This window comes from Paramormyrops kingsleyae, chromosome 16, assembly GCF_048594095.1.
Source record: "Paramormyrops kingsleyae isolate MSU_618 chromosome 16, PKINGS_0.4, whole genome shotgun sequence".
Taxonomy (NCBI): Eukaryota; Metazoa; Chordata; class Actinopteri; order Osteoglossiformes; family Mormyridae; genus Paramormyrops; species Paramormyrops kingsleyae.
Genome location: NC_132812.1, coordinates 10,790,649 through 10,816,739, shown reverse-complemented (window position 1 = coordinate 10,816,739; position 26,091 = coordinate 10,790,649). Strand labels below are relative to the sequence as shown.

Genomic DNA, 26,091 nt, shown 5'->3' with positions numbered 1-26,091 from the left:
TGCTATCATCATACAATGTTACCACGGCACGTCGCAATTTTATTCTCATTTGGCGTGTCCTTTTCACATTTTATTTATGAAGGAGACATTTTTATCCAAAGTGACGTACAATTGAGAGAGCTGGCTCAGACGGTCCCTGACACGATTTGGGGCTTAAGGGCAAAATGGCTCTGCCGACCCTGGGATCCGACCCGGTGATTTTCTGTCCACAGGGGCAGGAGCCTAACCCATGTAGTGACACAATTATCACCGTGGTTAATGGTGAGTTTGGGTACTTGAAGCAGAGGGCCTCAAAGATCCTGTCTCTGCTCCCCCTACAAGGGCCAGCACCAGTCATTGGGCTTCAGAAGCCACCAAACAGTTTAAGAACAGTTTCTACCCCTTTGTGATCCGGCAATTTGATGCAGAGCAATAATTGCTCATAAATGCACAGTACACCTAACTGGACAGATTGATATTGCACGTTACACTTTATTCTGCAGCATTTTCTATTTCAGCCGTTTATTTTATTTATTTTATATTTATGCCATTCTTCTGTACTGCTTAATCCAGTTTAGATGTAACCTAAAGGACAGTTTGGCACAAATATGAATTCCTATGTACTGATGTACAAAGAGCAAGTAATGAATCTTAAACCCCCCCCCCCCCCCCCAGAGAAATGTGGGGGCGACGAGGAGAGACGCACCTCGTAGTCGACCTCCAGCGAGTCGTCATTGCCCTTGGCACGAAAGTGCTGCGCGTGTTTGTCCACGGTGATGTTGACGTGCCGGTTGAAACGCTCAATGAGCACCGAGTGCCAGTGCTGGTCATCCAGCAGGCTGCCCAGCGTCACTGACATGTGCCCGCTGCTGGAGTGATGCTTGGCGTCGTCTGGCGGACGAGGGGAAGTGGGCGGGGATGCGGGGGTGACAGTTAAACACGGGAGCACACAGGCGAGGCAGACTTAATTACATGGCACATTACAGACTGAGAGGCAATTCAGAGTGTGGCACAGAGAAAAATAAGAAAAAATAATATTTGGGGAATACATAAAATTAATATGTATGGAATATTGGTGAAATCTCTCTGTGGTGGGATTTGAACTAGCAACCTTCCAATCACAGGCAGCGCATCCTAACCAGCACATTGAAGACTAGCTTTGTCCCGGGCTTTGCACCCAGCTGTCTGAGGCAGTGGGGCACAATGCTAATTGGACGTACAAGCCCGCTCATGTTCGACATTCACTGCTCATCTGACACTTAGCAGGCTTCCGCGCTGCTATTCGCTGGCCCGCTTCCTTCAGCCGTAGCTCCGCCTTTCTCAAAGCCCACACCTTCACACTCTCTGATCTCTGACCCCTGCGGCTCACCCAGGTTCAGGTGCAGGGCCAGCTTGCCCTGGTGTAGCTCCAGGGTGATGTAATCGCCTCTCTGGCCCTCTCCATGCACCAGCACGCCCTCCCCCTGCTGGCTCTTAAACCTCAGCGAGATGACGTCCTTCACCGTGCTCATGGACTTCTGGTTGAATCGATACAGCAGGGAGCTTCTGCCATCGAAGTCCGCCACGTCTGACTCTGTGCACCAGTAGGAAAGACTTAGGCATAAAGGACATGACTGCAAATTAAGGTCATAACCTTTGAATGGGGCTTCCGGCAGCATCTGGCATTTTCTCACAGTGGTACCATATTCTGCTCTTCATTGTTTGTCTAGATGACCTTGCGTCTTTTTAGCCCTTAATGAATCATTCCTTAACCGACCTTACAAAACTCAGAAGCAGAATCACTAGAAAGACAAATAATATAACTGTGACCTTTCAGTTCTGAGAAGCTTTGCCTGGAAAGGGACTGAAATTTAAATACATTTCGTGATAATTTTGTACCAGAACCGAAAATGTGTAAAACAACAGTCCCTTTAGGCAATGGCATCTTGCAAATTTTATTTTTACTGCATCTGCACAGACAAATATCACAGCAGGTTAGCTAGCTTATGTAAAAAGCCTTTGTAGGTCATATATGTTTGTACGTATATGTAGAAACTGGGTTATTTCAAAGTAGGAAGTACATGGGCTGTATTTCTCCATAGCTTTTTTTTTATCTTTATTTGCAAACTTTGAGACATGAAAACATAGCAGCCCAGTGGGGTGACGGCTCTTAATCCACCAGCTGTCTGGGTCTGCTTTCAGACATGCGGAGGTAGACAGTCATGTCCTGCTCAAAGAAATATAGAGATGTAGTTCCAGGTCGATTCCTCTAATAAGCCAAACCCCTAACAAGACAGTGGAGAGGCAGGGGACAGTCAGCCTGGTCTGGTTTGGGTTCTTACGGGAATCAACAGAGCAATTAAGCGTGACAGCTTCAGGAACACCGTCTCAAGAAAATATTCCATATTGGGAGTTTGTTCCTACCGTAGCTAGCGCTAAGCAATTATATTCAACTGGAGGAATCAATCAACGTTTCAATGAATGCAAAGCCTTTAATCAAAACCAACGATCCATAATTATGAGATACAGAGGGATGCACATGGTCTCAAGGTCTGAGTCTGAGTTTAAAGTTTCAGCGTCTGGGGTCTCCAGTACCCATTTTTATGGTGACTGAAATCAGCTTGTTCTTATGCAGCATTTATTAGCAAAGCACACATTCATCCAACATTAATACAGGGATCATGCTGTGAAACCATTATGCATAATGGATGTGCTCACTAAGGGATAATTATAAATGTCATTACGGAACAGTAATTCACAGACTAATACGTTTAGCGCTCCATACATGATAGTTGTGTTGGAGCGGATCCCATTTATTTATTTAGTGTCAAAGCGACAGAAGCGGTCTTTAACTAGCCAAGTCTTCTATCAGCAGACCTAATTAGGATAATACTGTATGGTCAGCACATGCACTTATCCAGTTTGATAAGATGTCAGCCTTCTGCAGACCTCACTGCCCTTTCCTCACCTGAAATAATATCCACAAGCCACTAAACTCACCATATTAAGGTCACGCCATCGTATTTCGCTTGGCTGCAAATCATTCTGTCCTCAGGAAGCAGCAACTTTGAAACTGACATTTTTAATAATAATGGTTGCTCACATTATATTGGCTTGAAGCAGTTTATCCAACATTATATATATGATGTTATATATATATAACAAGGTATTAATTATTGACTTTTCTTTTACTTCATTCATATTACTTTAGTGTAGCTGCCCTGTCTTGACTGGGGCACCCATGTAATAAAGTATGTGCATGATTATACGTACATAAGTTGTTTGAGGATTCATGATAGCAGTAGGACTTCACACGAGATACCAAGTAGCTACTCACTGTATGTGCATCCGTAGGCCTCCACCCTCAGCCCCACCCATCCACTGGGGCTCCACTCTAAGGGAACAAAGCGGAGGAAGCGAGTCCTGATAGGGTGCGAGAACTTGTGGTGGACCACCCCATCCGCATTGGTGTTCCCTTGGAAAGTCTAGAAACAAAGTATGGGAAATGAATATATCTATATATAAAAAATAGGAACATGGTGAATTATGTAGAGCAGTCTAGATGACTAGAGTAGAAATAATGGAATAATACTTCCTTTTCTCACAATGAGATCTTCATAATAGAACTTTGATTTAATGGTCTGGGTCTTATCACTTGGCATATTTAATAATGGAGAAATGGGTTCCTATTAACATACAAATAGAAGTAAATCTGCCGAAATAAGTGATGTAAATGATCCTATTGATGCCCCAGACTAATTCTCCAAAGCTAATGTAAATGGAAACTCAACCTAAAAGGAGCAATGCAACTATTTTAACTAACCGGATCCACAGACTAACTGTATGGGACTATTGTTTCATCCCCAATAGACATCAGCACTTGTCTTCACTTAATAGGTCCAGTTCCTGGAGTTTAGCTAAGTTTACTGATCACTTCAGAATGAGTCAAGTTTTAAGAAGAACTATGGTAAAACATTTTTTGTTTTCCTAACACTGAAAGTCAACATTTAATTTATGTATAAATATTACACTCAATATGTAATATACAGATTATACAATCAGAACTATAGTTACTGACGTAAATGAGCTTGGTGTCCCAATTCTCAGGCACTGCTGGACCTCTGCCTCTAGTCCACCATTTTAATAAACCCCTAAGGCAACCATATCACAGTGTGGGCTTTTCCAGTACATCCACTCGGCACTCATATTTTTTTTTCTAAGTTTCATTCATATTATTTTTGGCAGTCTTATTTATGTGGCTTCAGTCATAAATAATCATGATATCCAAAGATGAAATATTATAGCCATCAAACACTTCTGCATGGCATCGTACATCAAATTGGAACTCTATGATATATTGCCGCAAAAGAGGTGGAAAAATAATGCAGGATGCATTTTGTGTCCTGACAGAAACCCAGCCCCTCTAGCTTAACAAGTAGATCATTGTGCTAACACTGCAGATGCTGTGGGCTCCTCGGGAACACATAAATTGTAACCCTTCCCTCTATAGTAAGTTTTTTGAAATAGATGAGTAAATGTAAAACCATGTTGCCATGAATAATACACTACAGGACATCTTCACAAATTAGTAAACTGTACAGAGGTGGAGATTTCAGGTCCAGAGATTACAAATCCAGACCAAGATTTTGTTTCAGTCAACCAGTTGAGTATAAAGAGTCGCAGTCACAGGATACTCAACTAGTTGGTTGAAATACAATCTTGGTCTGGATTTGTACTCTCTGTATCTTGTTCTTAAATTTCCTTAACTAACCTTTGAAACAGTACATCCTTAATCATAAAGAATACAGTAGTGTAATATTTTTATACTATATCATTACTATATTTAGTCACATATCAAACTTAACCTACCAGAGGCATAATTCAACCGAACAGTTGGGCAAATAATCAGAAAATAACTAGACAAATACTGTTTAGTCTTGTTCCATCTGTTTGGGAAAGCTGACATTCTTAGAAATTTCCATCAGATGGAATGTTTTCTTTGCAAGTTAGTGAGAAAAAAGCAACTCCAAACAATATTAATGTATCTAAACTTTGCTAAGAATATTCAGAGGGCAAATCACAGCCTAGCATCACCTTCTGAAATATCACCCTACGAATAATGTCTTACCATTCTTTGCTCTAGTTTTTTGCCTCTTTTCCTCTTAAAGTACAAATTCTTTATCATCCCTTGGAATAATTAAAGCATTTTCTTATTATATTCATAAGAATCAAATCTATTTGAAATTTTAGAATCCCTTTTATTTTCCAAGCCTTAATGCTTGTCTTGTATAGTGCAGTTGAGGCCAGCCCACATTCAGGCCATATCTGCTCTAACATCCCCAGAAAGTCCTTTGACAATCCTCCTGCAGGCTGATATACTTGATGTCTCTCTCTATTTGCCTAAGTTTGTGTGACGTGACTCCAATGTGGCTAATATCAAGGCTGGTCTGCTAGCTTCAGTCACTATGGGGCTATGAGGGGACAGTTTCCTCATGTATCTACTGTAGGAATGGCAGCCTTTGCATCCCCTACTCTTCTTGAGTTATATCGCGTAGTAGACCCCTGCATTTCTGAGACAATTAGAACTTCCCTACTAAAGTCACATTCTTTAAAATGCTCAGAGCAGCCTTTCAAATGATATGGATGATTGTCTCTTTTTTGTAAGCAATTAGGCCCTGAAAGGTACATAAACAGAGTGATGCATTTGGTAATGATGTCACTGCTGGCAAATATGAACTATTGGTAATCATGCACAAATTTGCTGAAAAAGGATTTAAAAAAAATACGTCTGGTGCACTGATAAGAGTATTCCCTGGTTTTTGTTACTTGTTAATGCTCAGTAACCTCTAAAGACACCCCATCCTCAACGAATATGATGATACTTCAAGGGCCAGAGCTCCTAGTTTGTACCCTCTGACCCCAACTCATCAATATATCAAACAGGCCAATGAGAAAAGGTGGAAGAAAAAAAGCCTAGATATATCTGCCACAGAAAATTATAAATATAAAACACTGAATAAAGATTCGCTGTATCACTTGTGTATAGGGTACCCAATGCCCTGAAGGGTCATTAATCAAAGAGTCTAGGGGTTTAGAAGACCCTGAAAGGAGATGCTGGCAGGAGGATGCAATACACCTTTTATTAGGCTATCACGATCCTTCCTACACATTTCCAGCTTTAGAGACTCCTGTTCAAAGCAACCATTGTTAGGTAATGTGTACACAGACACACCACACAAACACTGCCAGCTTTGTGCCAAGCCCCTAACAGTTACTCTTAATATGCACAGGACCTAATCATTACATTACAGTGTTCATATACAACCAAAGTACAGACAGCTCTTGACTTCTGCAAAACTGAACATACATCTGGATTCATGGATTTAAAATATACGAGACGCATAGCGTATATACTGTAGAAGCGCTAACGAAAAAAAAGTTGACATACTTCTGTAAGTTTTTTTCTTTTTTTTTTGCAAACTATGGTATCCTGAATGGTATGGGAAGGTAAATCCCACTTACGTCTAATTCTACTTACGTAAGGGTTTGTGGAATGGATTACTTGCGTCAGTCAAGGACTGCCTGTACTGATAACCAAATTATACATGATTTTTGCAGATCTGTAAGCAAATGCATTTGAAGTACTCTTGTAGATGAGAGATTTGTGCAACTTGACTCTCCCCTAGCTAAACATGCCCCGAAGCCATCCAATAACCATTCTGTATGCTGTACATTTCTGTATGAGATTTGCCTGAGCATTCCCTGGCTCAGCATATGAAGCCAAATATTTTAATCTTACAATCAGTAAATTATCAGTGTTGTTATCGCTAATTCCACATAGCGAGATCAAGGCAAAATGCAGACGGAGCAAATAGATTTCATGGAGTCAATATGTTGCATCTCGTTTGCCTTTAAAAGTCTTTAAAATTCTGTCACATGGATTAAGTGGCCTTCCCTCAGGCAATATTCTGATGCTATCGACAATGACAATACACAGAAGCACAGTCCACAAATTAATATTCTCTCATTCATTGCAAATCTCTGAGGCAGCAGTGGGTTTTCCACAGGCAGTACTAAACCATTGCAAGTTGTTCCCCTTTGGCGTTCGTGTTGATATACAACAATTTAAAGACGTGTCTTTCATGTCCGAATTAGAATAAATGTTTTTCAACTCCAATGAGTGTGTCCACGTTAGACTGACCCACAGACATGTCCAGTTACTTCTGCATTAAATACTAGATATCATAACTGATTAATTTAAATACTCATGGCCATTTTAATCATATCACCTGACAGACCTGAGCAGAGCCATCAATGTTTTATCATTTAAAATTTCATTACCAGACATATTCGATCTGTCTGGTCTTCTGTCTGACCTTTGTTCAATGCCACAATTAAATATTGTATTCCCGCTTTCCCTTTCATGAAAGCTTTACTGTAGTCCCAAAAGTGCCATTTTGTATTTTTCAGCTTCCCTGGAGAAGCATGGCTTTCAATTTGACTTAAATAAACTGAAATCAGTTTCTGCCATTAGATGCCCATGACTGCTCTGTGTGTTTGACTTCATGGACCAAGTCCCAAAACAATACAGGCAGCATCTTCAGCTTGCAGCAGCAGGGATAAGCCAATCCAAAGCTGTGAAAATGAACCAGAGGACATGAATGAAAACTACTCAAACAGACTCTCTGAAAACTTGTACTCAAACAGACTGCACAGTAACTTCTACTCAAATGATTTCAGATGATTTCATATGGTGATTAATCTGCTCTACTTCTCATGCGAATTGTAGAGATCATGCGTGATCTTTTATACGGTGTCACAATCTGATGTGTACTATACTTCCTCATCTGCCCCTGCTGATACCTCACAGGGAACTAAGGTGTGACCAGCTGATCCTGCCAGGACTGGTGCTCATCCAGCCACGTCCCATGTGCCTTCCTCTCATTTAGCCGGCAGTTCTCACTTTGGTGTCACCCTAATGTGTTGTCTCCACCCCAGAGCTGCCATGTAGCTTATTGGGCTAAGTGGCTGGCCACCATCCCCATTCCCCTTTTGTTGGGTGTTCGAAGGTGACCAGTGGTCAGCTGGTGGCCTGTCATCAGCCTCGACTAGTTATATAACATTTGCTATATTGTGTTTTCTTAGTTTGGGTACTTCAGTTAGTTCTTTGTTTTTTTTTTTGCTCCCTATTCCCTCTTTGTTCAGTTTTCCTTGTTTTAATTTCCCTTAGCGTTTGTATCTTTCCTGTATCTGTTGATTGACCTCACCAGCTGCTCGTTGCCAATAGCTGTGAGTATCCCACACCTGCATTTAAGTGCTGGCCTTTGTTTTGTTCCTTAGTTGGTCATTGTGGTTGTATCTATGTGTTGGTTCCTTCAAAAATTAGAGTTATGCTCTTTCCTCGGTCCCCACGTGTCTTAGCTGTTTTATTTTAATATTCGTTTTCTTTGTGGTCAGTTTAGTCAGTGTTGTGTTCTCACGGTTATTGGGAAATGTCCACAAAAAGTTACGCTAGTCATGTGATAATCGAGCAAGTAATGAGTATTTTGGTGTCTCTACTACCTTCTAAATCCTGTTTTTACTCATCCTTTGATATTTTTGCGATTTTGTGTTTCTAATCGTTTATACTTGTTTCATTTGCTGGTGAGACGAGCAGTAATTTGGCAAAATGGTAATAAACCTTATTTTGTAACAAATATGGATATATATATTATTAAAACCCCTGTTTTAAGTAGAATGCTTTATAATTAATAAAGTGTAAACTGATTGTATAAAGAAATTCTTCACATCTTGTTAAAACAACTTTATAAATGAGAATTTTATAATTTGTATTTTGTCTTCATTTTCACCCGTTCATGTTTTAGATACTCTTGGTTTGTTGATTGTGGAAGGTGTTTAGGTGGCTGTCGAGTTGCATCATGGGATACAGTGCAGTGGGGCCAGAACAGTTAATTTTTGTTTTAACATTTTTCTTTCTGACCCCTTGTGGCCCGTTTACTTTCTGGCCCTCACTTGTGTTCTCTCATGTTAAATAACCCTTTTTGACATGGATCGTCTCTCCGTCGTGATGCCCACCATAACAGAATTCTATGCGCCACATAATATTTTCTGGAACTGCCCGATCTGTTCATCCTGCCATTTTATGGCAAACCATATTATCTATATCTGAGCAAACTACAGAGGTCACTTTATTGTTTAACAAGAATTAATGTTAATGATCCCACTTACTTAAAAAAAAAAAACATTTTTTTTTTCTTGTCATTTTAAATGTTCACTTCTGTCATCTGTTTCCAGTTTTTGGATCAATACTATTACCTAAATACCCTATATCTGGTATATTAATTTATGTTTCTATCAGTTGAAATTGCTGCTATCTAGTCACATGGTATTTTGGTATCCTTATTGCTTTGGTTCTCTTTGAACTGAAGGGACTTACGCGGTCATTACTGTGACTGGGGTACTTAAATCATGAACAGGTTCTGTACAGAACTTTTAAGAAACAGAGAGCACAAAGAATCCAAAATTAGAACATGTAGCTTAATTTCCCATTCTGGGCTGGTACAAATTGGCCATGGACAGTCAGATATTTCACAAAGCAAAATTATCTGTAAACTTTGTCGGGCTGCAGTCGCCTCTTCCAGCAGTAATACAACAAATCTATTCAACCACCATAAAAGGAAGCAGCCAGCAGGACTTTATTTAATATTTAAAATAAAGTTTAACCCAGAATTTCATTACCACCATCGATATCACAGATAAGTCCCTAAGCTTCTTCAAGTCTAAATATTCTTGACATCACATTTCAAAATTAAGAATAAAGATCGCAAGTCAGATTGTGGATCGCAATTGTGTATTATAAAGATTGCAATAGGATTTTTTGGGAAGATCACCCTCCCCTACTCTCTGGTATCTTCTACTCAGACTCTCTGGTAACTTCTACTCAAGCGGACTCTCCCATAACTCCTACTGAAGCAGAATCCCCAATACTTCTTCACAAGCAGTATCAACTTTTACTAGTACTGTAGTATCAGACATGAGAAGGAAAAAAATATTTCTACTATACTTAAGCAGAGAGAATCCAGATAGTAAGTCACAAATAAGCTGTTTATATACAAACATTGCCTTCTGATACATGTTCAATGCTGGATATATTACCACAGAGCAGTAACAAACCATACAAAATCATAAGGTGTATGCAAAAATAATGGTAGCGTAACAGCTGAAGTTTCTGAGATACCTGCCAGACAAACGTGGTCACATTAGGCAAGCACCACATGAAGTTGCATCACTAAATTGGCAGCTGGCATCTCTGGTGGCCGATGATTCTCAGCATACCAAGGGAACATCCGCACCCACCATGACTTACTTTCTCCAGGTGGGAGACAAAACGTCAACACATCCTTGAAATCCACCTCCCATTGTGTTGCCAAAGTGTGCCGTCAGGACCTTTGGGTCTCCGCTCCTCTCCCAGTGGACCCTGGTTAGGTACCATTCATGCAGATCGGGCTCCGCGCTGACATGGTTACCGCCATTCCTGTGTGCGCTGAGTAGCTGGAGAGCCCCATTCATTAAGAGTGTTTAGTTTCCCTTCCTCTCGATCCTCAGCGGTGCATCATGCTTGAGCTCTTTCCCAGGAGAGAGTTTGACTCTTTAGCGGTATAACCCAGGGATGAGCAAATATGAGTAGCATCGCAAAGAAGCTGGAAAAACAGCCACACTGACGTAGGGAAACAGCTGTACCAGAAAGGAAAACAAATACACGTACACGATCGCTGTCTTAACAACTGCTTAGAGAGTGCAAAATTCTGTATTCTCTCATGCAAAAAAAATGCAAATACACATATTAGTTGTAACTGGAAGAGACTCTGGGGAAGACTGATTGAAGAAACATGATAAAAGGGACCTCATTTTCGAAGAAATTGTCTACCGTCTAATATGAAGCCATATTGACGTTTGCTTCTGAAACTGTGCATTCACAGGCCCCTAGACAGATATAGCCATGAAGCTGCAGTAAATTTTACTGTCAGATTTCCATCAGAGCTGCTTTACCATGAAGGTAAATTTAAATCCACGGGCAATGAGTCACTTTAAGATATATGAAGATTGCAGCAATCACATTTATGACAATCAGACAGGACTGCACTTACAAACTCTGCTCAGAGCACGACTGTGATGGGCTTATGTCTGGTTTATGGATTCACTACTTGTAGCCTTAACCATATCGTTGCTGTGTTACCCTTAACCTAAAGGGAGAACACACAAGTTCTTTCTATGCAACTTTTTGTCATTTTTCCACAATGAACCAAATTTCTGACTTTAGATGTGGAGAAAAATGAATATGACTTATAATTAGTAAATGGCAGAGGATAGCTATTGTTATACAATGTACATGACTCATGTTTTGCTGTTTAAGGAGAAACCATAATTTTGCATCTGACTTAACTATGAACCATGTTACAAAGAGAAAGAACTTGTAAGCAAGCTACATATCTAAGTTCTCCACATAGGAAAGGCGTTTCTGTCGAAGGTTGATGATTCCAGTTAGAAACTCAAAAAAATACGACATACAATTTTGCAGCTTTAAAGAACCATGCAAGATGTGTAAGCAAAGCAATCCAGCCTAACATGCCAGCATCTGAAAAACCGCTGTAGACACAGGGGTGGAATCCAGCCAGCCTGAGAGCTTCTGATGCTGTGTTCAAGGCAGGAACAATGCGGAAATCCAGAGGGATTTCAGAGACCCTGGCAACGTAGCTCAAATGCCACCTGGGAGGGTCACTGCACTGCAACAAATGGGAACTGGTGTATTTCTGGCTGGTCTGTACTGTTGCGCGATTAATGAATGATGTACTTGATGGGCTGGACATAGACGGGACAGTTTAAAATGAATCACATTTAGGGGTTTGGTGAGTCAGAAGCTAAACAGATATTTTACTTAAAGGTTAAGGTTAAGGTGATGTCTGGGTTAAGTATGTTTTCAGTGGCTAAGGAAAGATAACAGTGAGAGGTTATTAGAGTGGAAGAAGTATCTGCTGGGTTTGTCAGTGCACTGTAAATAGGGGCCGAATGTGGGCTGAATCATACTGTATAGGGGCAGGAGATGTACAGTACAGCCTGTACGATGGTAAGGCAGACAGATGATTCTTCTTCCTGATGTGAGTGAGAGCAGGAGAGTGATGAGGAGGCGTGACAAGGTGTATGTGTGTGTATGTAGTAAATGAAAAAAGAACACACACACACACACACACATATATATATTCATCCCCATATATATATATGACCATATGTGATTTTTCACAGATCATCAGAATGAGGTTTATTGGCCAAGTATGTTCACGCACACAGGGAATTTCACTGTCAGGGGAAAGTATATCTGTCAGGATTATATAGAAATCGCTAAATTAATCCTGTAGCCTGAGGGGGACTGGAGTGCTAGAGTGGGTCAGTGTCTCATGTGGACCTTGGGAGGGACATTTCCTGCATCTGTTGCTCATGTTATGGGAATAAATGGACCAGATAACAGTAAAGGGGAGAACTGCATTTTTGAATGAGAGATTATAAAAATGCGCAAACTGTAAACATGTGTCTGTGTTTTGTGCCTGTTCCAGTGAATACTGCACTGTCAGATATACTATATGAGGCTCAGGCACTATGACCTTTGCTGATACTGTACATCTACATGTTTTTTATTTGCAGATACTTATTTGTGTTTCCGTCTCTAGTTATTTTTTATGTAATTTATTGTTTATTAATATTTACAAATAATTAATTTTACATTTGTTTCAATCATATGTTTAATTGTGCACCTACATCTAAATAAATTCCTTATACTTTTTGTAACTGGTGAGTAAAAGCTTTGCAGATCTAAGCATAATTCTAACCAAAATTCTAATTTATTGTAGTGACTCCGGTCTCCTCGCAGAGCCCAGTGACACACACATTATGCAGATCTGTCTCCCAGCAGATCCTCTGAGTGCGGTATGGTCTGACATCCTGTCCAGGGTATTCCCTGTCTGGCGCTTCCTTGAATAATGTTTCCCCCCAAACTCACCATAGCCCTACGTTACGAAAAACAGATGAATTCCAAGATACTGTTTAAAAGGTGCAACAAAAATGTCCATCCCTTTTTTTTTTCCTTCTTTTTCTACATCAGCTGGTTAAAGCAATGTTGTCACGTTATAAATAATACCAGCATTGTTTTAAATAATCAATGTACTAAAAGGTCAGGAAATTGTGAGAACCAGCAGCAGTTCTCCATTTTACACTCGGAAGATACTCCTCTTTATACTCAAATATAGTACAATGCCAGACGCCACCCCTGGCGTGATAAAAATCCAGCGTGGTGCTCTGTTATGTCCCGTAAGGCTTACCCTGAAACAGCTCGGCCTTTGCGCTGAGCACACAATCAACGTATCTCTGTCAATTCTGAAATCCAATGCTCCTTCTCTGCGATTCCAACTAGGGCTAACCAATATATTAGCTAAGGCTTTTTCTGCACCAATGGCAGCCAATAGGAACACAGCTTTACAAAGAAGAAGTAGGTCGGCAAGTTAATCAAAATATATGGCTGCTTTCAAAGCAGCTAGTGTACATATATATATATATATATACACACACACACACACACACACACACACCCACTTATAGCAAGAATTTCTTAAATCCAGTTTCCTTTGTAAATGTATCAGAATTGACTACATTCATATTTATTGCACAGCTTTGTCCAAACCCTCCCTTTCCTTTCAGACGCCTTTTCCATCCTCTCCCTCCACTTCTGAAACCCCCATTGAAATGCCAGCCTTGAGAAGCGTAGCGTTATATTGCTTAAGTCTTTGCTTTTAAGTCCATCCAATAAAAAAAAAGAAAGAAAGGAAAAAAAAACGAGCAGAATGTCTTAGTCCAGCTGGGAGATATTCAGAGAAAATCTGCCTTAATTTCTCTGCAGGTAGAAAGAGCACATTCTGCAGGCTGCGGCATTCCACACCCTGCGTCTGGCAGCATGCAGTTTATACCGACTTTGTGCTACAGAACTCTGTGTTTTAATGAAGCTGTGAGCTACACCTGTCATTGCTTATCCATTTTAACTGAGCAGAATCTGTGCTAGTCACAGCAAAAAGTATTTGTAATGATTATCAAGCAAAAGTTTTACAGTCACATACATCCATTTCAAATACAGTGGTACCTCAGTTCTCGAACTCATTATAACTCGAATTTCTTAAAAGTCGAACCAACCATGCAGTTCGAAAAAAAATGACCAAGAACTCGATCTAAATCTCAGAAGTCAAACCGTGAACGCCAACCTAAGATAACTTGTACGCGCGGGGAAATGAGTCACGCGGCACGTCTCTCAGCGGAAACAAAGGGTAACGCTTCAGTCTCAGCCTCGCATTCGCTGTGGTAGCATGGTGCATGTTTACACTAGCTGAATACATATATTTAGACAGTAAAAATACATTTACACAATGATAGACAGTAACAGTAATTATTATATAATAAAATACATTTCAAAATAAAGATTTCTTATTAATTATTTTAATATTAATAAAATAAACCATCAATACATTTAATTATAATAATATTGTCATGCCCAGCGGGGACGGAACGGAGACAAAGGCGCAGACGTCAGGGTATCGGGGAATACGGGGTTTAATTACAGGTAAGGCAGGCAAAACGGGAACGGACAATACAATGACCGGGCTGGGGAAACAAACTGAAACGCGGACTAAATACAGAGGACTAATGACAACAAGCAGAAACAGCTGATCACACGAGGATTCCACACAGGGTTAACGAGGAGGCGTGGCACGCGGAAGGAGCGGACGATCGGGGCAGGACACATTGTTTGGATACATTTATTTTCTTACTTTAAAAATGACTGCTTTGATACATGTGCGTAGATGTGTTTAGTACAGTATATGCTCTTCTTGTTTTATCCGGTTCATTTTGTGTTTAAATGATAAAAAAAAAACATATTTCGGTGTAATTTTTTGGGGCCGGGAACCAATTATTTGGTTTTCCATTACTTCTTATGGGGAAAATTCGATCAGAACTCAAACTTTTTAGGATTCGATCCGGAGTTCTGAACGGATTAAGTTCGAGTTATGAGGTACCACTGTATGTATTATTTCATCTTAGCACTTAATTGTTATTTAATGGAGGATATACAATATTAGCCTAAATCAGCATGAATAAACATTCTTTTATGTTTTTATCTATTTAAATGAAAATCAGTCCAACATAAACACAAGTAAAGCAATTTTAGCCATTACAAATATGTATCTACAAATACAAATTGAATTTGATTTTATACATTCATAACATTGTTCTCCTCTTCTATGTGATCAAGTGATGTTAAACTTAATGCTATCTCACCAATCCAGTGAAAGTACTTTAATTAGTTTAGAAGAATGGTTCTGGGAACAGCATCAATCAGCACAGGCGGGGAATTGTAAGTATGCTGAAAGAGGGCCGACTGATTCGCTAATATCCAGTCAGTGAAGCAATTATGCTGTGCAGAAGTACCCACAGCACTCAACAAGCAAGAAGATGTTCAGAGGAAAGCATGCACGTTTTGGATTGCTCATTTAGCTCTCCAAAACAAACAAACAAACAAATCAATAAATAAAGGACACAAAAGCAACATCGATATACTGTAAAGAGAAGTAAATATTATTGAAGTAAATATTATCTAATCAAATATTCCTGAACCAATCACCAGCGAGTCATGTCATGTCATAGAATGTCTGCTGAGAACAGCCAGGTTGGTGAACTGAAAGGTTTGAAGTGCAGATCTAGAGGACAAAATAGTCCTCGGCCAAAGTGTTCAGTATGACATCCTGCTGAAAAACCGCACGCAGATCTTGGAGATCTTAAAATGTTTGTGTGCCAAGCTACTTTTTAGACAAACTACAAGAAGTGAGGCTGGGTGAACCCAATAAGATGTCTCATCATGAAGGATTAAGCCAAATAAAAGGCTACCATCTCACACCGAACTCATCATGGAAATGCTTTCAGCTGAGATAATGCCCTTCTCAAGGAGAGTTTTATTCTCTCAGGAGAGCATGTTTTGAACCTTTCCTATCCCCCAGAGTATAAGTGTGCTACAATTCCATGTGGGTTGTATACAAGGACAGAGATATCCTGAGGTTGTATGTCCATGAGAATGGGCAGAGAAGACAGGGTGCCTCATTCTTCAGGAGGTCTTAACTTCTGTCATCTATGATCTCCCATGACCACTCGCCCCCCCCCCACTGGCCACACAGCCTCACCATCTGCCATAAGTCGTTTACGGATAATGTACATGGGCAAGAGTTTCCTAAGGGCACTAGAAGGCACGCTCAGCTCCGAATTTATCCAATAAATCAAATACTATTTCCCCATAAGCATACAGTATATGGGGATCCAACAGGGAGAAATGCCTGGTCTGTGTGGTCCCAATTCAACGGCTCTCTACCTCGGTACGCTCACAATACCAGGGGCAGGGTCAAAGCAGTGGCCCTGTAAATCTCTGGGCAGGCAGCCAATGAATGTTGAGCAGGTCAGTTCACAGAGGAGCACGGGCCGGTTGTAGGACAAGTGTGTTCATTGCACAGCAGCCGTGACCCGCTGAGGTGAACCTCCTTAAACAGAGGCTGACAAACAGAACTGCTTGCTCAGCTGCGCAGCGCAGCATTCCTGGCCGGGGGAAGAGCGGGTTTCAATCACGGCGTTTACACTCCAGGACACAGCGAAATGACAGTGCTGGCTAACATGCGCCTATGCACACAATATGCCATAAAAGCTATCAAGGTTAGCCTTGCGGCTAACACAGAGGTGGGAGGGTCAGGCCATCCATGGGTTGTATGAATGGAATTATGGACCAATCGGGGTCAATCGATAATAGTGCTAAAACACTAAACAGTTTGGCAGATGCCCACAGACGTTAATGGCTTGCTGGGACCCTGTTGTAATGCTTTATTTATATATTATATATGTATTTTTGGAAACCCAGGGCCATGAGCTCATCGTATCTGTGTGAAAAACAAAACCTAAGGTAATAGTGTTTGGCATATAAAATACAAATTCAGGATGATGAATTGGGAAATGAAGGTAATGAATGGCTACCTTCAGATGATCTACTCTCCTGTATTGTTCATTGTCCTTACTTCAGATGGAATACTAATAAATCCAGTTGATTACTACTCCAAATGAGAATCAACTGTGTGTCATAAATAGCACCAATATGCGCCAGAACAACTGGTGGATTTAGGTTTGGGTGACATGGGCAGCCACCCAGGGTGGCATCTTGCCAGGGGTGGCACAGGGCAGTGGCACAAAAAAAAAATCAGAATGGAGTCATTTGCATGATCGGTTTTCTGTTGCTCATTTGCATGTCACATCAATGATATCATGTCACCTTGGGTCAATTAACCTTGTTAGAATGGGTGCCCTGATTGTTTGTGAGCTAGACAGCTACCATTCAGGAGTACAAGATGGGGAGGGGGGCGGAGCTGGGCTGAGCTCAGGTCGCCCCACTGGAAGCCCGAGGTGGGGGGAGCAGGGGAATCTATTGAATAGTGAACCACTGACTTTGTGCAGTACTAATGCAATTAAAAGCAGTCACACTATGAAATGCTACCAAATAAACCACAACACATTCATAATACTGTGAATATACTGTTTCACAGACATATTGTTGCATTTTTATAGTTTATGTGAAATCCTCCTGAATAATATAAAGCCAGTCTGCACACCCCCAAGGTCAACATGTTTGGTGTCGACTCTTGGCTGACAGTGTTGCAGGATGGGTGACGTAATGAAGCTCAAGTGGAAAATTAACACAAATGGACAAGAAAAGGTCTGAGCCATCAGGTGCCCAGTTTAGAAAGAAGGGGAAAGAAGAGCAGAAACATGCAGAAGATAAAGGAATGCAGATATTTCACCTCTATATGAATATGATATTATGCATGTACTGAGATAGGCCAGTATAACACTATTTTGTTTTTTAGCCAATCGAGTAATATTGTAATAATTATTTTTTTATTATTACTTTTCACTTTATATATTGCAGTTTGGTTCTATTTTTCTTTCTTGCTTCTTTTTGATATTTATGAACTTTTTATATTTATACAGTTTTAGGCTTTTTTATTATCTATTGTTCCAAAACAGGCTTGTGCAGGGTGGGTGCCGGGGTGGGTGCCGGGGTGGGGGGGCTGACACCTGCCCCTATTGCCTGAAATATGAGATGTACCTTCTTTTGAGGCACTGAGTGCCATTCTAGTGCTTTTTAGTTTTGAGTGCCAGGGTTACTGACTTAGCAATCCCTCAAAAAGTCTCTGCACAGCCCTGTTCAGAAATATGTTAATTAAAATGACAGTTATTGTCAAAAGGTTGTTTTACTTTGTTGGCGGTGGGGCTGGGGGTGGGGGATGGACACCCAATTTTTGTTGGTGGGGGGGCTGAAGAGGGGATTTGCCGAGGGCAGCATACAAGCTAAAACCGCCACTGTTCAGGACACAGACAGTGAAGGATCCACATGTATCTGGTAGGAGCACATTTGGTGTCGTTTGTGTCATATTCATTTTGGGAAATAGTCTGTCTATGTCTGAACATTTTGTGAAGAATACCAAAGCCATCCGTACATTCTCTGCTTTTCTGCATGTAAAATAAAGGGAGGGGCAAATACAACGGACAAACACACTGACACTGATAGGCTGCAGTTTTAGGCAATAAGATGCGACTGTATTAATCCGTGAAGTTTGAAATCACTGTCAGTGCACCTGAACCATAACTAGGTCATTAGACTACGGAGCACAAACAGTGAAGTACAGAGACGTCGACTCTTCTGGTCCCGAGAAGCAGACCGGTGTTGTAGGTTTGAGTGATGTACTTAACATTGATTAAATGATGGTTAACTAACTGAAAACCTGCTTTGGAAAAGTTCTGCAAGAACAACAAAAATAATGATAATGCCACATGTTATTCTGACCTTCACCTTATTAACGACAATCAAAGTAAACGAAAAAACAAATGTAGTTTTCACTACATTTGAAACTTGAATTATGAAGTGAAAAGCACTTAAAATATGTAATGCTGGTTTAACTTAATATGGAGAGAATATTTGTTTACTTAGCTATTAAGAGCATTAATAAGAGGCCTGAATCTATGTTTTTATCTTTGAGCCTCCGACGCCCGCAGTTTTACTTAAAAGGCTTATGTAAGCTTGTGCAGATGAGAAATGAATAAAGTAATTGAATACAGGATCTGCCATTAATCATTCTATTTGTATGTTCAGCACCAGTAATTACACTCTAAGAGTGCAGCTCGCAGTTTCTGGGAGATTCTTGTGTCATTAACTCCTGTCCTGTGAAAGAAGGAAAACTATAAACTACAAACTGGGGGATTTTCATTTCGGGTGCCCTGGTGATAATTTCACTGTTATCTCACCAGTAAAGGCGTCAGGGCAGCACATGGGACGTTCACACACATGCCAGGAGCTGAAGGAATAAACAGGGTTTTTTTCCCCATGATTCAGTTATGTACACATGCTAACAAAGCACCCAACAATAACTGACAGAGCAGTTTTCGCTGCAGGAGGGGGATTAAAATGTGCCCGAGTCAGCTACAGTACAGAGCATTTGCTGCCTTCTCTAAGACCCCCTGACTGCTGAAATGCCGGAATCCTCCGGTTTGAATGCGCGGATTACTTGTCCGGGGGAAATGTTTAAACTCGATACTGCGTACAGTGTTGATAAACTGTGGCGAAAGAGAACAAACACAATGCCTCAGGGTGCATCCTTTTTGGTGAAAATGCCACACGCAGTCGCCACTCCTGCCTCCTCTTACGGACAGTGGCTGAGTTTCGGGGGGCTGGTGCCTTTAGCCACACCGGCTATCACAGAGATTCTTTATGAATGTGATTCTTAGGGGGATTCGGAACAGGAGGCATTTAGACACTGTAGCTCCTGTTTAATATTCTTTGGCTGCCGTCATGAATATTGAGGCATTTACACAAAGCGTAGCCGGGGCGTCTGTCCTAAAACGCACCTGCTAGCGCCGCTGACTAACGCCAATTATAGAACACTCGGGGCTTAGGCGCGTCTGAACGCAATGTGGCTGCGCATCTCAATGAGCAGATAGAAGCGGCGCGCTGAAGGTCTCGCTGTACTACAGACGTCCACATGCGGCCTTTGTTGGGAGAGGAGATCCAGGTTACCCTATTGTAACGAAGGTTGAGAGGACAGAAAGTACAAGGATGATGACCGTGACAGCATTTTCCATTTCAAAGAGGACGTGAGCCTCCCCTAAGCTGCTCAGCATTAATCTCAAAGGCTCCTCTGTGCCCTTGTCTATGCCCTGCAGATATTTCACATTTCATACAGATGCCCTGCATTGGAACCGCACCAAAAAATACAGCCTAAGTACGTGCACCTGTGGAGTGTGCTTTGCTCTGTCGGTGATATGAATGCGCTCACGTGCAAAACAGCATATCTTTTCATTCATGGCTGTACATGATGCAGTTATTTTTTTTGTAATGTTTGCAAGCAATGTTCAAATAGTGCGACTCAAATAGTCCGCCTTGGAACTGCCTTGGCCTGCCTTTGATGTCACAGTGCATATGTTACAGGAAGGAGAGTCAATCCGCACACAGAGCATCTCCACATTGCTAGGTAACAACACTATAATCAGACCTCAGGCATCTTGCATGTATTCTGTATGGATGTGCATGCATGTACATATCTGTCTATATAAACATAACCACAGATTCTTTTAGATTGATATAACACATTCTGCTGATGGCTGCTGCTAGAACTTCAAACAGCTGAATATAAATGATAAATAAACCAATTATAAAACAATTATAAAACTTTGGCTTTGTTTTGAATTCCAGCTTTGGTCACTAGTCTTATAAAAGAATTCTGCATCAAAAAGGGGATCTTAGAAATTAAGTCTCAATCTAAGATAACAAAAGATACACGTTATGCTAATTTTCAGATCAATTTGCTTCTATTTTCCATCATTTGAACCCATTAACAAATGAAATCTGTACCCTGAAGTCACAATGATAATTCTTAGTGAATCAAAGGCAAATGGAGTTATGACAGAAGAGGAGGTACTCACTCCGACCCCGTCCTCCTGCCTATACTGCTTCCAGGACTTCCCCATGTCGCTGAACAGCAGCATGTAGCTGGTGACCCAGTCCGAGCTGCCGTAGCACCCCTGTGTGGCCACGCCCGTGACCTCCATCCTGTCCCGTAGGTCCACCTGCAGCCACTGGCTCCTGTCTGTCCGCTGCGGGGCCCAGCCTCCCCCCCCTGTAAGAAGAGAAAGGCGACATGAGCCTCTCAGAGGGCCTCCACCCCCCTCGGGATAAGCGTGAAACACTTACCCAGCTCTGCACGGGGAGATGCTGCAGTATTAAGAGTAAAGCAGAGAGCAGGAATCCACAATAAACAAGCATACTGCACAATAAAACACTGGAAATAAGCAGTGTCTGTGTTTGGCGCTTCATTATTAAAATAAGTGACATACAAGGTATCCCCTCTGCCTTGTGCCCTGTCGATTCAGGCTCACTGTCAGTTAGAACGAGAAAAGCAGGGTGAATATGGATGGATGTATTGATTATTGGCACCATAGCACAATACTGTGCTTTAAAAGTTTAGAACAAGGGTGGGGAACCTGTTCCATTGAGGGCTGGTGTGGGTGCGGGTTTTTAGGATGGCCTCTCAATCAGCCAATAATAAAGCAGTGGTTCTCAACTCCAGTCCTGGGGACCCACTGCTATTGGCTGATTGAGAGGTCATTCCAAAAACCAGCATGGATCAGGTTCCCCACCAATGGAAAAAGAATCAATTTGTATATTTGTTATTTTTTTGGTTTCTCTCCATTGTCATTTTTTTCCATTTTCATTCAGATTCCAAAGAAGCCGACTTTTATATTGTATTATTGCATTACAAGTCATACCATAACCATGTTTTCATGGTCAGATACGCTATTCAATATCAGCCTGATGTCTAATTAGTATTAAAAAGAAAAATTTCCCAAATCCAGCAACGTCTATATTGTGTGTCTCCTGTACATGCAAAACAGAGCAGGCGATAACACGGTGTCTCCAATCCAGAGGGGCTTCGACGTGCCAGTGACAGACTTTCTTTGTCGTCGTTTTCAGTAATCGCTTATCTCTGTGAAGCCAGCTTGCTCGCTGCGGGGAAGCTGAGTGAGTGTAAATAGCTATATTTGTGAGTTCGATCTCCCCACGGCAAAGCTACTTTCCGTGACCTCCCGCCCGACCTCACTGCATCATGCTAAATAGGCGCGGTAGAGCGGGAGCTTGCATCATATCTCACTGCATCATGCTAAATAGGTGCAGTACAGCGGGAGCTTGCATCATATCTCACTGCATCATGCTAAATAGGCGCGGTAGAGCGGGAGCTTGCGTCATATCTCACTGCATCATGCTAAATAGGCGCGGCACAGCGGGAGCTTGCGTCATATCTCACTGCATCATGCTAAATAGGCGCGGCACAGTGGGAGATTGCGTCATATCTCACTGCATCATGCTAAATAGGCGCGGCACAGCGGGAGCTTGCGTCATATCTCACTGCATCATGCTAAATATGCGCGGCACAGCGGGAGCTTGCGTCATATCTCACTGCATCATGCTAAATAGGCGCGGCACAGCGGGAGATTGCGTCATATCTCACTGCATCATGCTAAATAGGCGCGGTACAGCGGGAGCTTGCGTCATATCTCACTGCATCATGCTAAATAGGCGCGGTACAGCGGGAGCTTGTGTCATATCTCACTGCATCATGCTAAATAGGCGCGGCACAGTGGGAGATTGCGTCATATTTCACTGCATCATGCTAAATAGGCGCGGTACAGCGGGAGCTTGCGTCATATCCATCACGGGAGCCACCTTTAACAGGACTTTAGTAACCAGGTACTCTGTATTAATCAGTGTCACCTAATAAGTCACGTGGGAGCACATAGAAAATTGCCTCTTTAATTTAGAACCAGTCAGTAAACATTTTTATATGTAGATATAACCAGAAACATGCAATTTGCTAAAAATGAAATAATACAACAGTAGGGTAATAGACAGAGAGCATTAACACATTGACATTGCTGCTGTTTGATACTTCATACTTGGTCGTCAAAAAGACGGAAAATATGCAAATTCCTCATATGGGACCAAAAGCCAGCAAAACAACTGCGCATTCAATTTAGATCATTCTGGCAATAATACTTACTGTATGTTCACACCTGCGTGTGTTTGCCAACAGATGGTGTATTCTACTTTATTATTTTACTATATTAGCGAACAGTTTACTCTCCAGCAAGGTATGAAAACACATTTATAAACCACTCATCCTGCAAAACAGGTTTAATTGTGCACGGCAGATTTGAAAGTGTCAATGATTGCATCTGGTTTACCTTATAGGTAGCAGCTGAACCTTATCATATGTGTTTTATAAACATCAGAGTTCCACAATGGATAAATCATGTTTGCCTAAAGCGTCTAGCTCTCGGGGGGGGGAAGAGACATTAATTTTTATTGGAAAGCAAACATGTCAGAACTTTGTAGCACCTGCCAAATACCGACACACCCTCGGTCTGAAAGAGAAGAAGAAAATCTACCTGGAGGGGCTGCTATACCTTCAATGGCTTTAACAACAAATGCCTGAGCCAGTCAGCCTTCCGGCTGGGGGAGCAGGGCAACACGGGCAGAGAGGTTCATTATTCAGCTGCTCGGGGCTGAAGAGCCGCGGCGAGACACGGGCAGGGGCTGAATACCAAGTCCGGACTTCCTCCACAGAGAGACGCCATTTACAAAGCACCTCTGTGGCCTGGGATGGCTTCATGCGTCACCAGAATGGCAGGCGTTTGTCGCGGATCAGAATAATCTGATTTAGTTAGTATAAGGATGCCGAAGACATTTCGAAAGAGAGGCTGTTCTCTCCACCCGTGTTGCTTTCAGCAGGCTGGATCGTGTAGATTGATTGGAAGTGATCTGCCACTCAGTTGAATGTGAAGTCTCTGACCTTGGACATTTCATTAAGGTTCTTTCTCATCATCCCATTTGACAATGTAAAACAAAGGAATGCAAATATTAGCAGGTTGTGTGCTGCAGCGTGAGGGAATATCTGTTATGCCACTTATGAAGGTTTGCCGTGGTTTTCACAAAAGGCAGTCCGGCATGTCTGTAATTGTTTGCAATATAGGTAATATTAATATCCCGCCTATTCTGCACCAAGTGGAAACACATTTATGCTCCTGGGTGATTTCTTAAGCTAACACAGAGAACTTCAGCTACCATTTCCTGAGATATAAACAATGGTTTAGCACCACTCAAACCACACATTTGCGTAGGGGCCCTGAGGTTTTGCATTGGGCCCCTGAGGTTTTGCGTAGGGTCCCTGAGGTTTTGCATTGGGCCCCTGAGGTTTTGCGTAGGGGCCCTGAGGTTTTGCGTTGGGCCTCTGAGGTTTTGCGTAGGGGCCCTGAAGTTTTGCGTAGGGGCCCTGAGGTTTTGCGTTGGGCCCCTGAGGTTTTGCGTAGGGGCCCTAAGGTTTTGCGTTGGGCCTCTGAGGTGAAACGTTGAGGTGTTACACTAAAACACAGAGACTGAGACAGACCTACTAGAAACTATGCCCACAACTCCCAAATATTAACTCCCAGATAATAACTCCCAAAATAGTGTTTAGAGATCAAAATACAACAAACACACCCCCTCCACATACTTTTTTAGAGATCAAACCAGAGAGTGGCTGTGAACTCATACTAACCGTCTCTTCTGTTGAGTTTGGCGAAACGCGGGGAGTGGTTTTCTGATGAGTGCGATGAACTCTCGAAAGATGCCAGGGGCAGCACAGACACAAGAGGGCTGTCACAATTATCTGTGTGAAGGAAGGGAGAAGCAGTTAGAGACGGAACATTCTCAGCGATCCTGGATGAAATACAGAACAACAGCAAGTGTTACACACATGAATTAGTTCATGCCTGTAATAAATTTACTTAGTCTTCAAGGAGAAGTTGAACTTCACTCCTTTCCAGTATCCACTATGTTCAGAATTAGTCTTTTTTAAACACTGTGCTCTACCTATTAAGACAATTAACGCCATCGTTTGTCGGTCATGCAACACAGTCATATGAACAGCAATCGGGTCCGAACTCAGATGGCTTGTGTTCTTCATCATTAGTGCTCTAACATGGGTGTAGTTTGTTATGTAGCATTTTTAGTTTTTTTTTTTATTTCACTCTCACTAACCTACAACTCACACTATGGGATACAGATGCTTCCAGTGTCTTGCCTACCGCTAGAAGATTAATGTAACCATTATACTGCTGCATATTGCCTGTGCAGATAAAATGGCAGCTTAAAAAGCAACAGAATATTCTTTTACAGATAGGCTATCAGTAACGACTGAGCATGGGAAGAAAGTAAAGAGGCTTTCTGATTACACTGATAGAAGGTTCTGAAGGAGATAGTAAGGCAAATAATATGTGTAGGTATCTGGCACAGTATATTATATTATTTTTGCATAATTTATAATATTGCTCTAGCATGTTAATAAATCAGGCTTAAAGGTTATTTATAATTTAATGTCTTCACAGAAGCAATGGTATCACATCATCTAGATATTTGGACTCTGCCTGGTTTTCATTTTGTCTTGTTTTTTTCTTCACAAGTTCCTCTGATATTTAATATCGGCGTCATCAGTTTCACTAAAAATAGACCTGAAAGTGGATTATTGGTAAAGTATATAAGCGGAGTCAAACTTTCTGTTAATTTCAAGTAAAAACTTGAGCAATGATAGTGGATATACATTTGATATTCATTATGAAGATGACTAATGTTGATGCTAAAATCATCATGATGAATAAAATATGCATATATGAACTGGATGAACTATTATATAAGAGGAAACTGGCTGTCTTCAATGTAAAATTTTAATTCATGATTTTGATCATCCATCCAGATACTTCCAGCTGCTCATCTAGTACAGAGTCGCTGGGGATCTTGATGATGTACTTAATGAATTTTTGCATTTAGAGTTTCCCAGCACTTCCTGCATCCCGAGATTTATTATGATATGGTACATTACAGAAGCTGCACATGTAGTAATTAATGGAAAATATGTATGTACCTTG

General features: G+C 41.4%; 1 protein-coding gene across 1 annotated transcript in view; it reads right to left on the bottom strand.

Moving 5' to 3' along the window:
- Nucleotides 1-26,091, bottom strand: part of LOC111845409 (contactin-associated protein-like 5) — an 89,224-nt gene that overhangs the window by 41,854 nt on the left and 21,279 nt on the right. The window contains exons 2-6 of the mRNA XM_023814808.2: nucleotides 24,726-24,836; nucleotides 21,058-21,251; nucleotides 3,296-3,443; nucleotides 1,349-1,552; nucleotides 686-870 (exon numbers count right to left, since the gene is read on the bottom strand). Of these exons, the coding sequence (XP_023670576.1) occupies nucleotides 686-870; nucleotides 1,349-1,552; nucleotides 3,296-3,443; nucleotides 21,058-21,251; nucleotides 24,726-24,836 (842 nt within the window). The remainder of the gene's footprint in view (nucleotides 1-685; nucleotides 871-1,348; nucleotides 1,553-3,295; nucleotides 3,444-21,057; nucleotides 21,252-24,725; nucleotides 24,837-26,091) is intronic.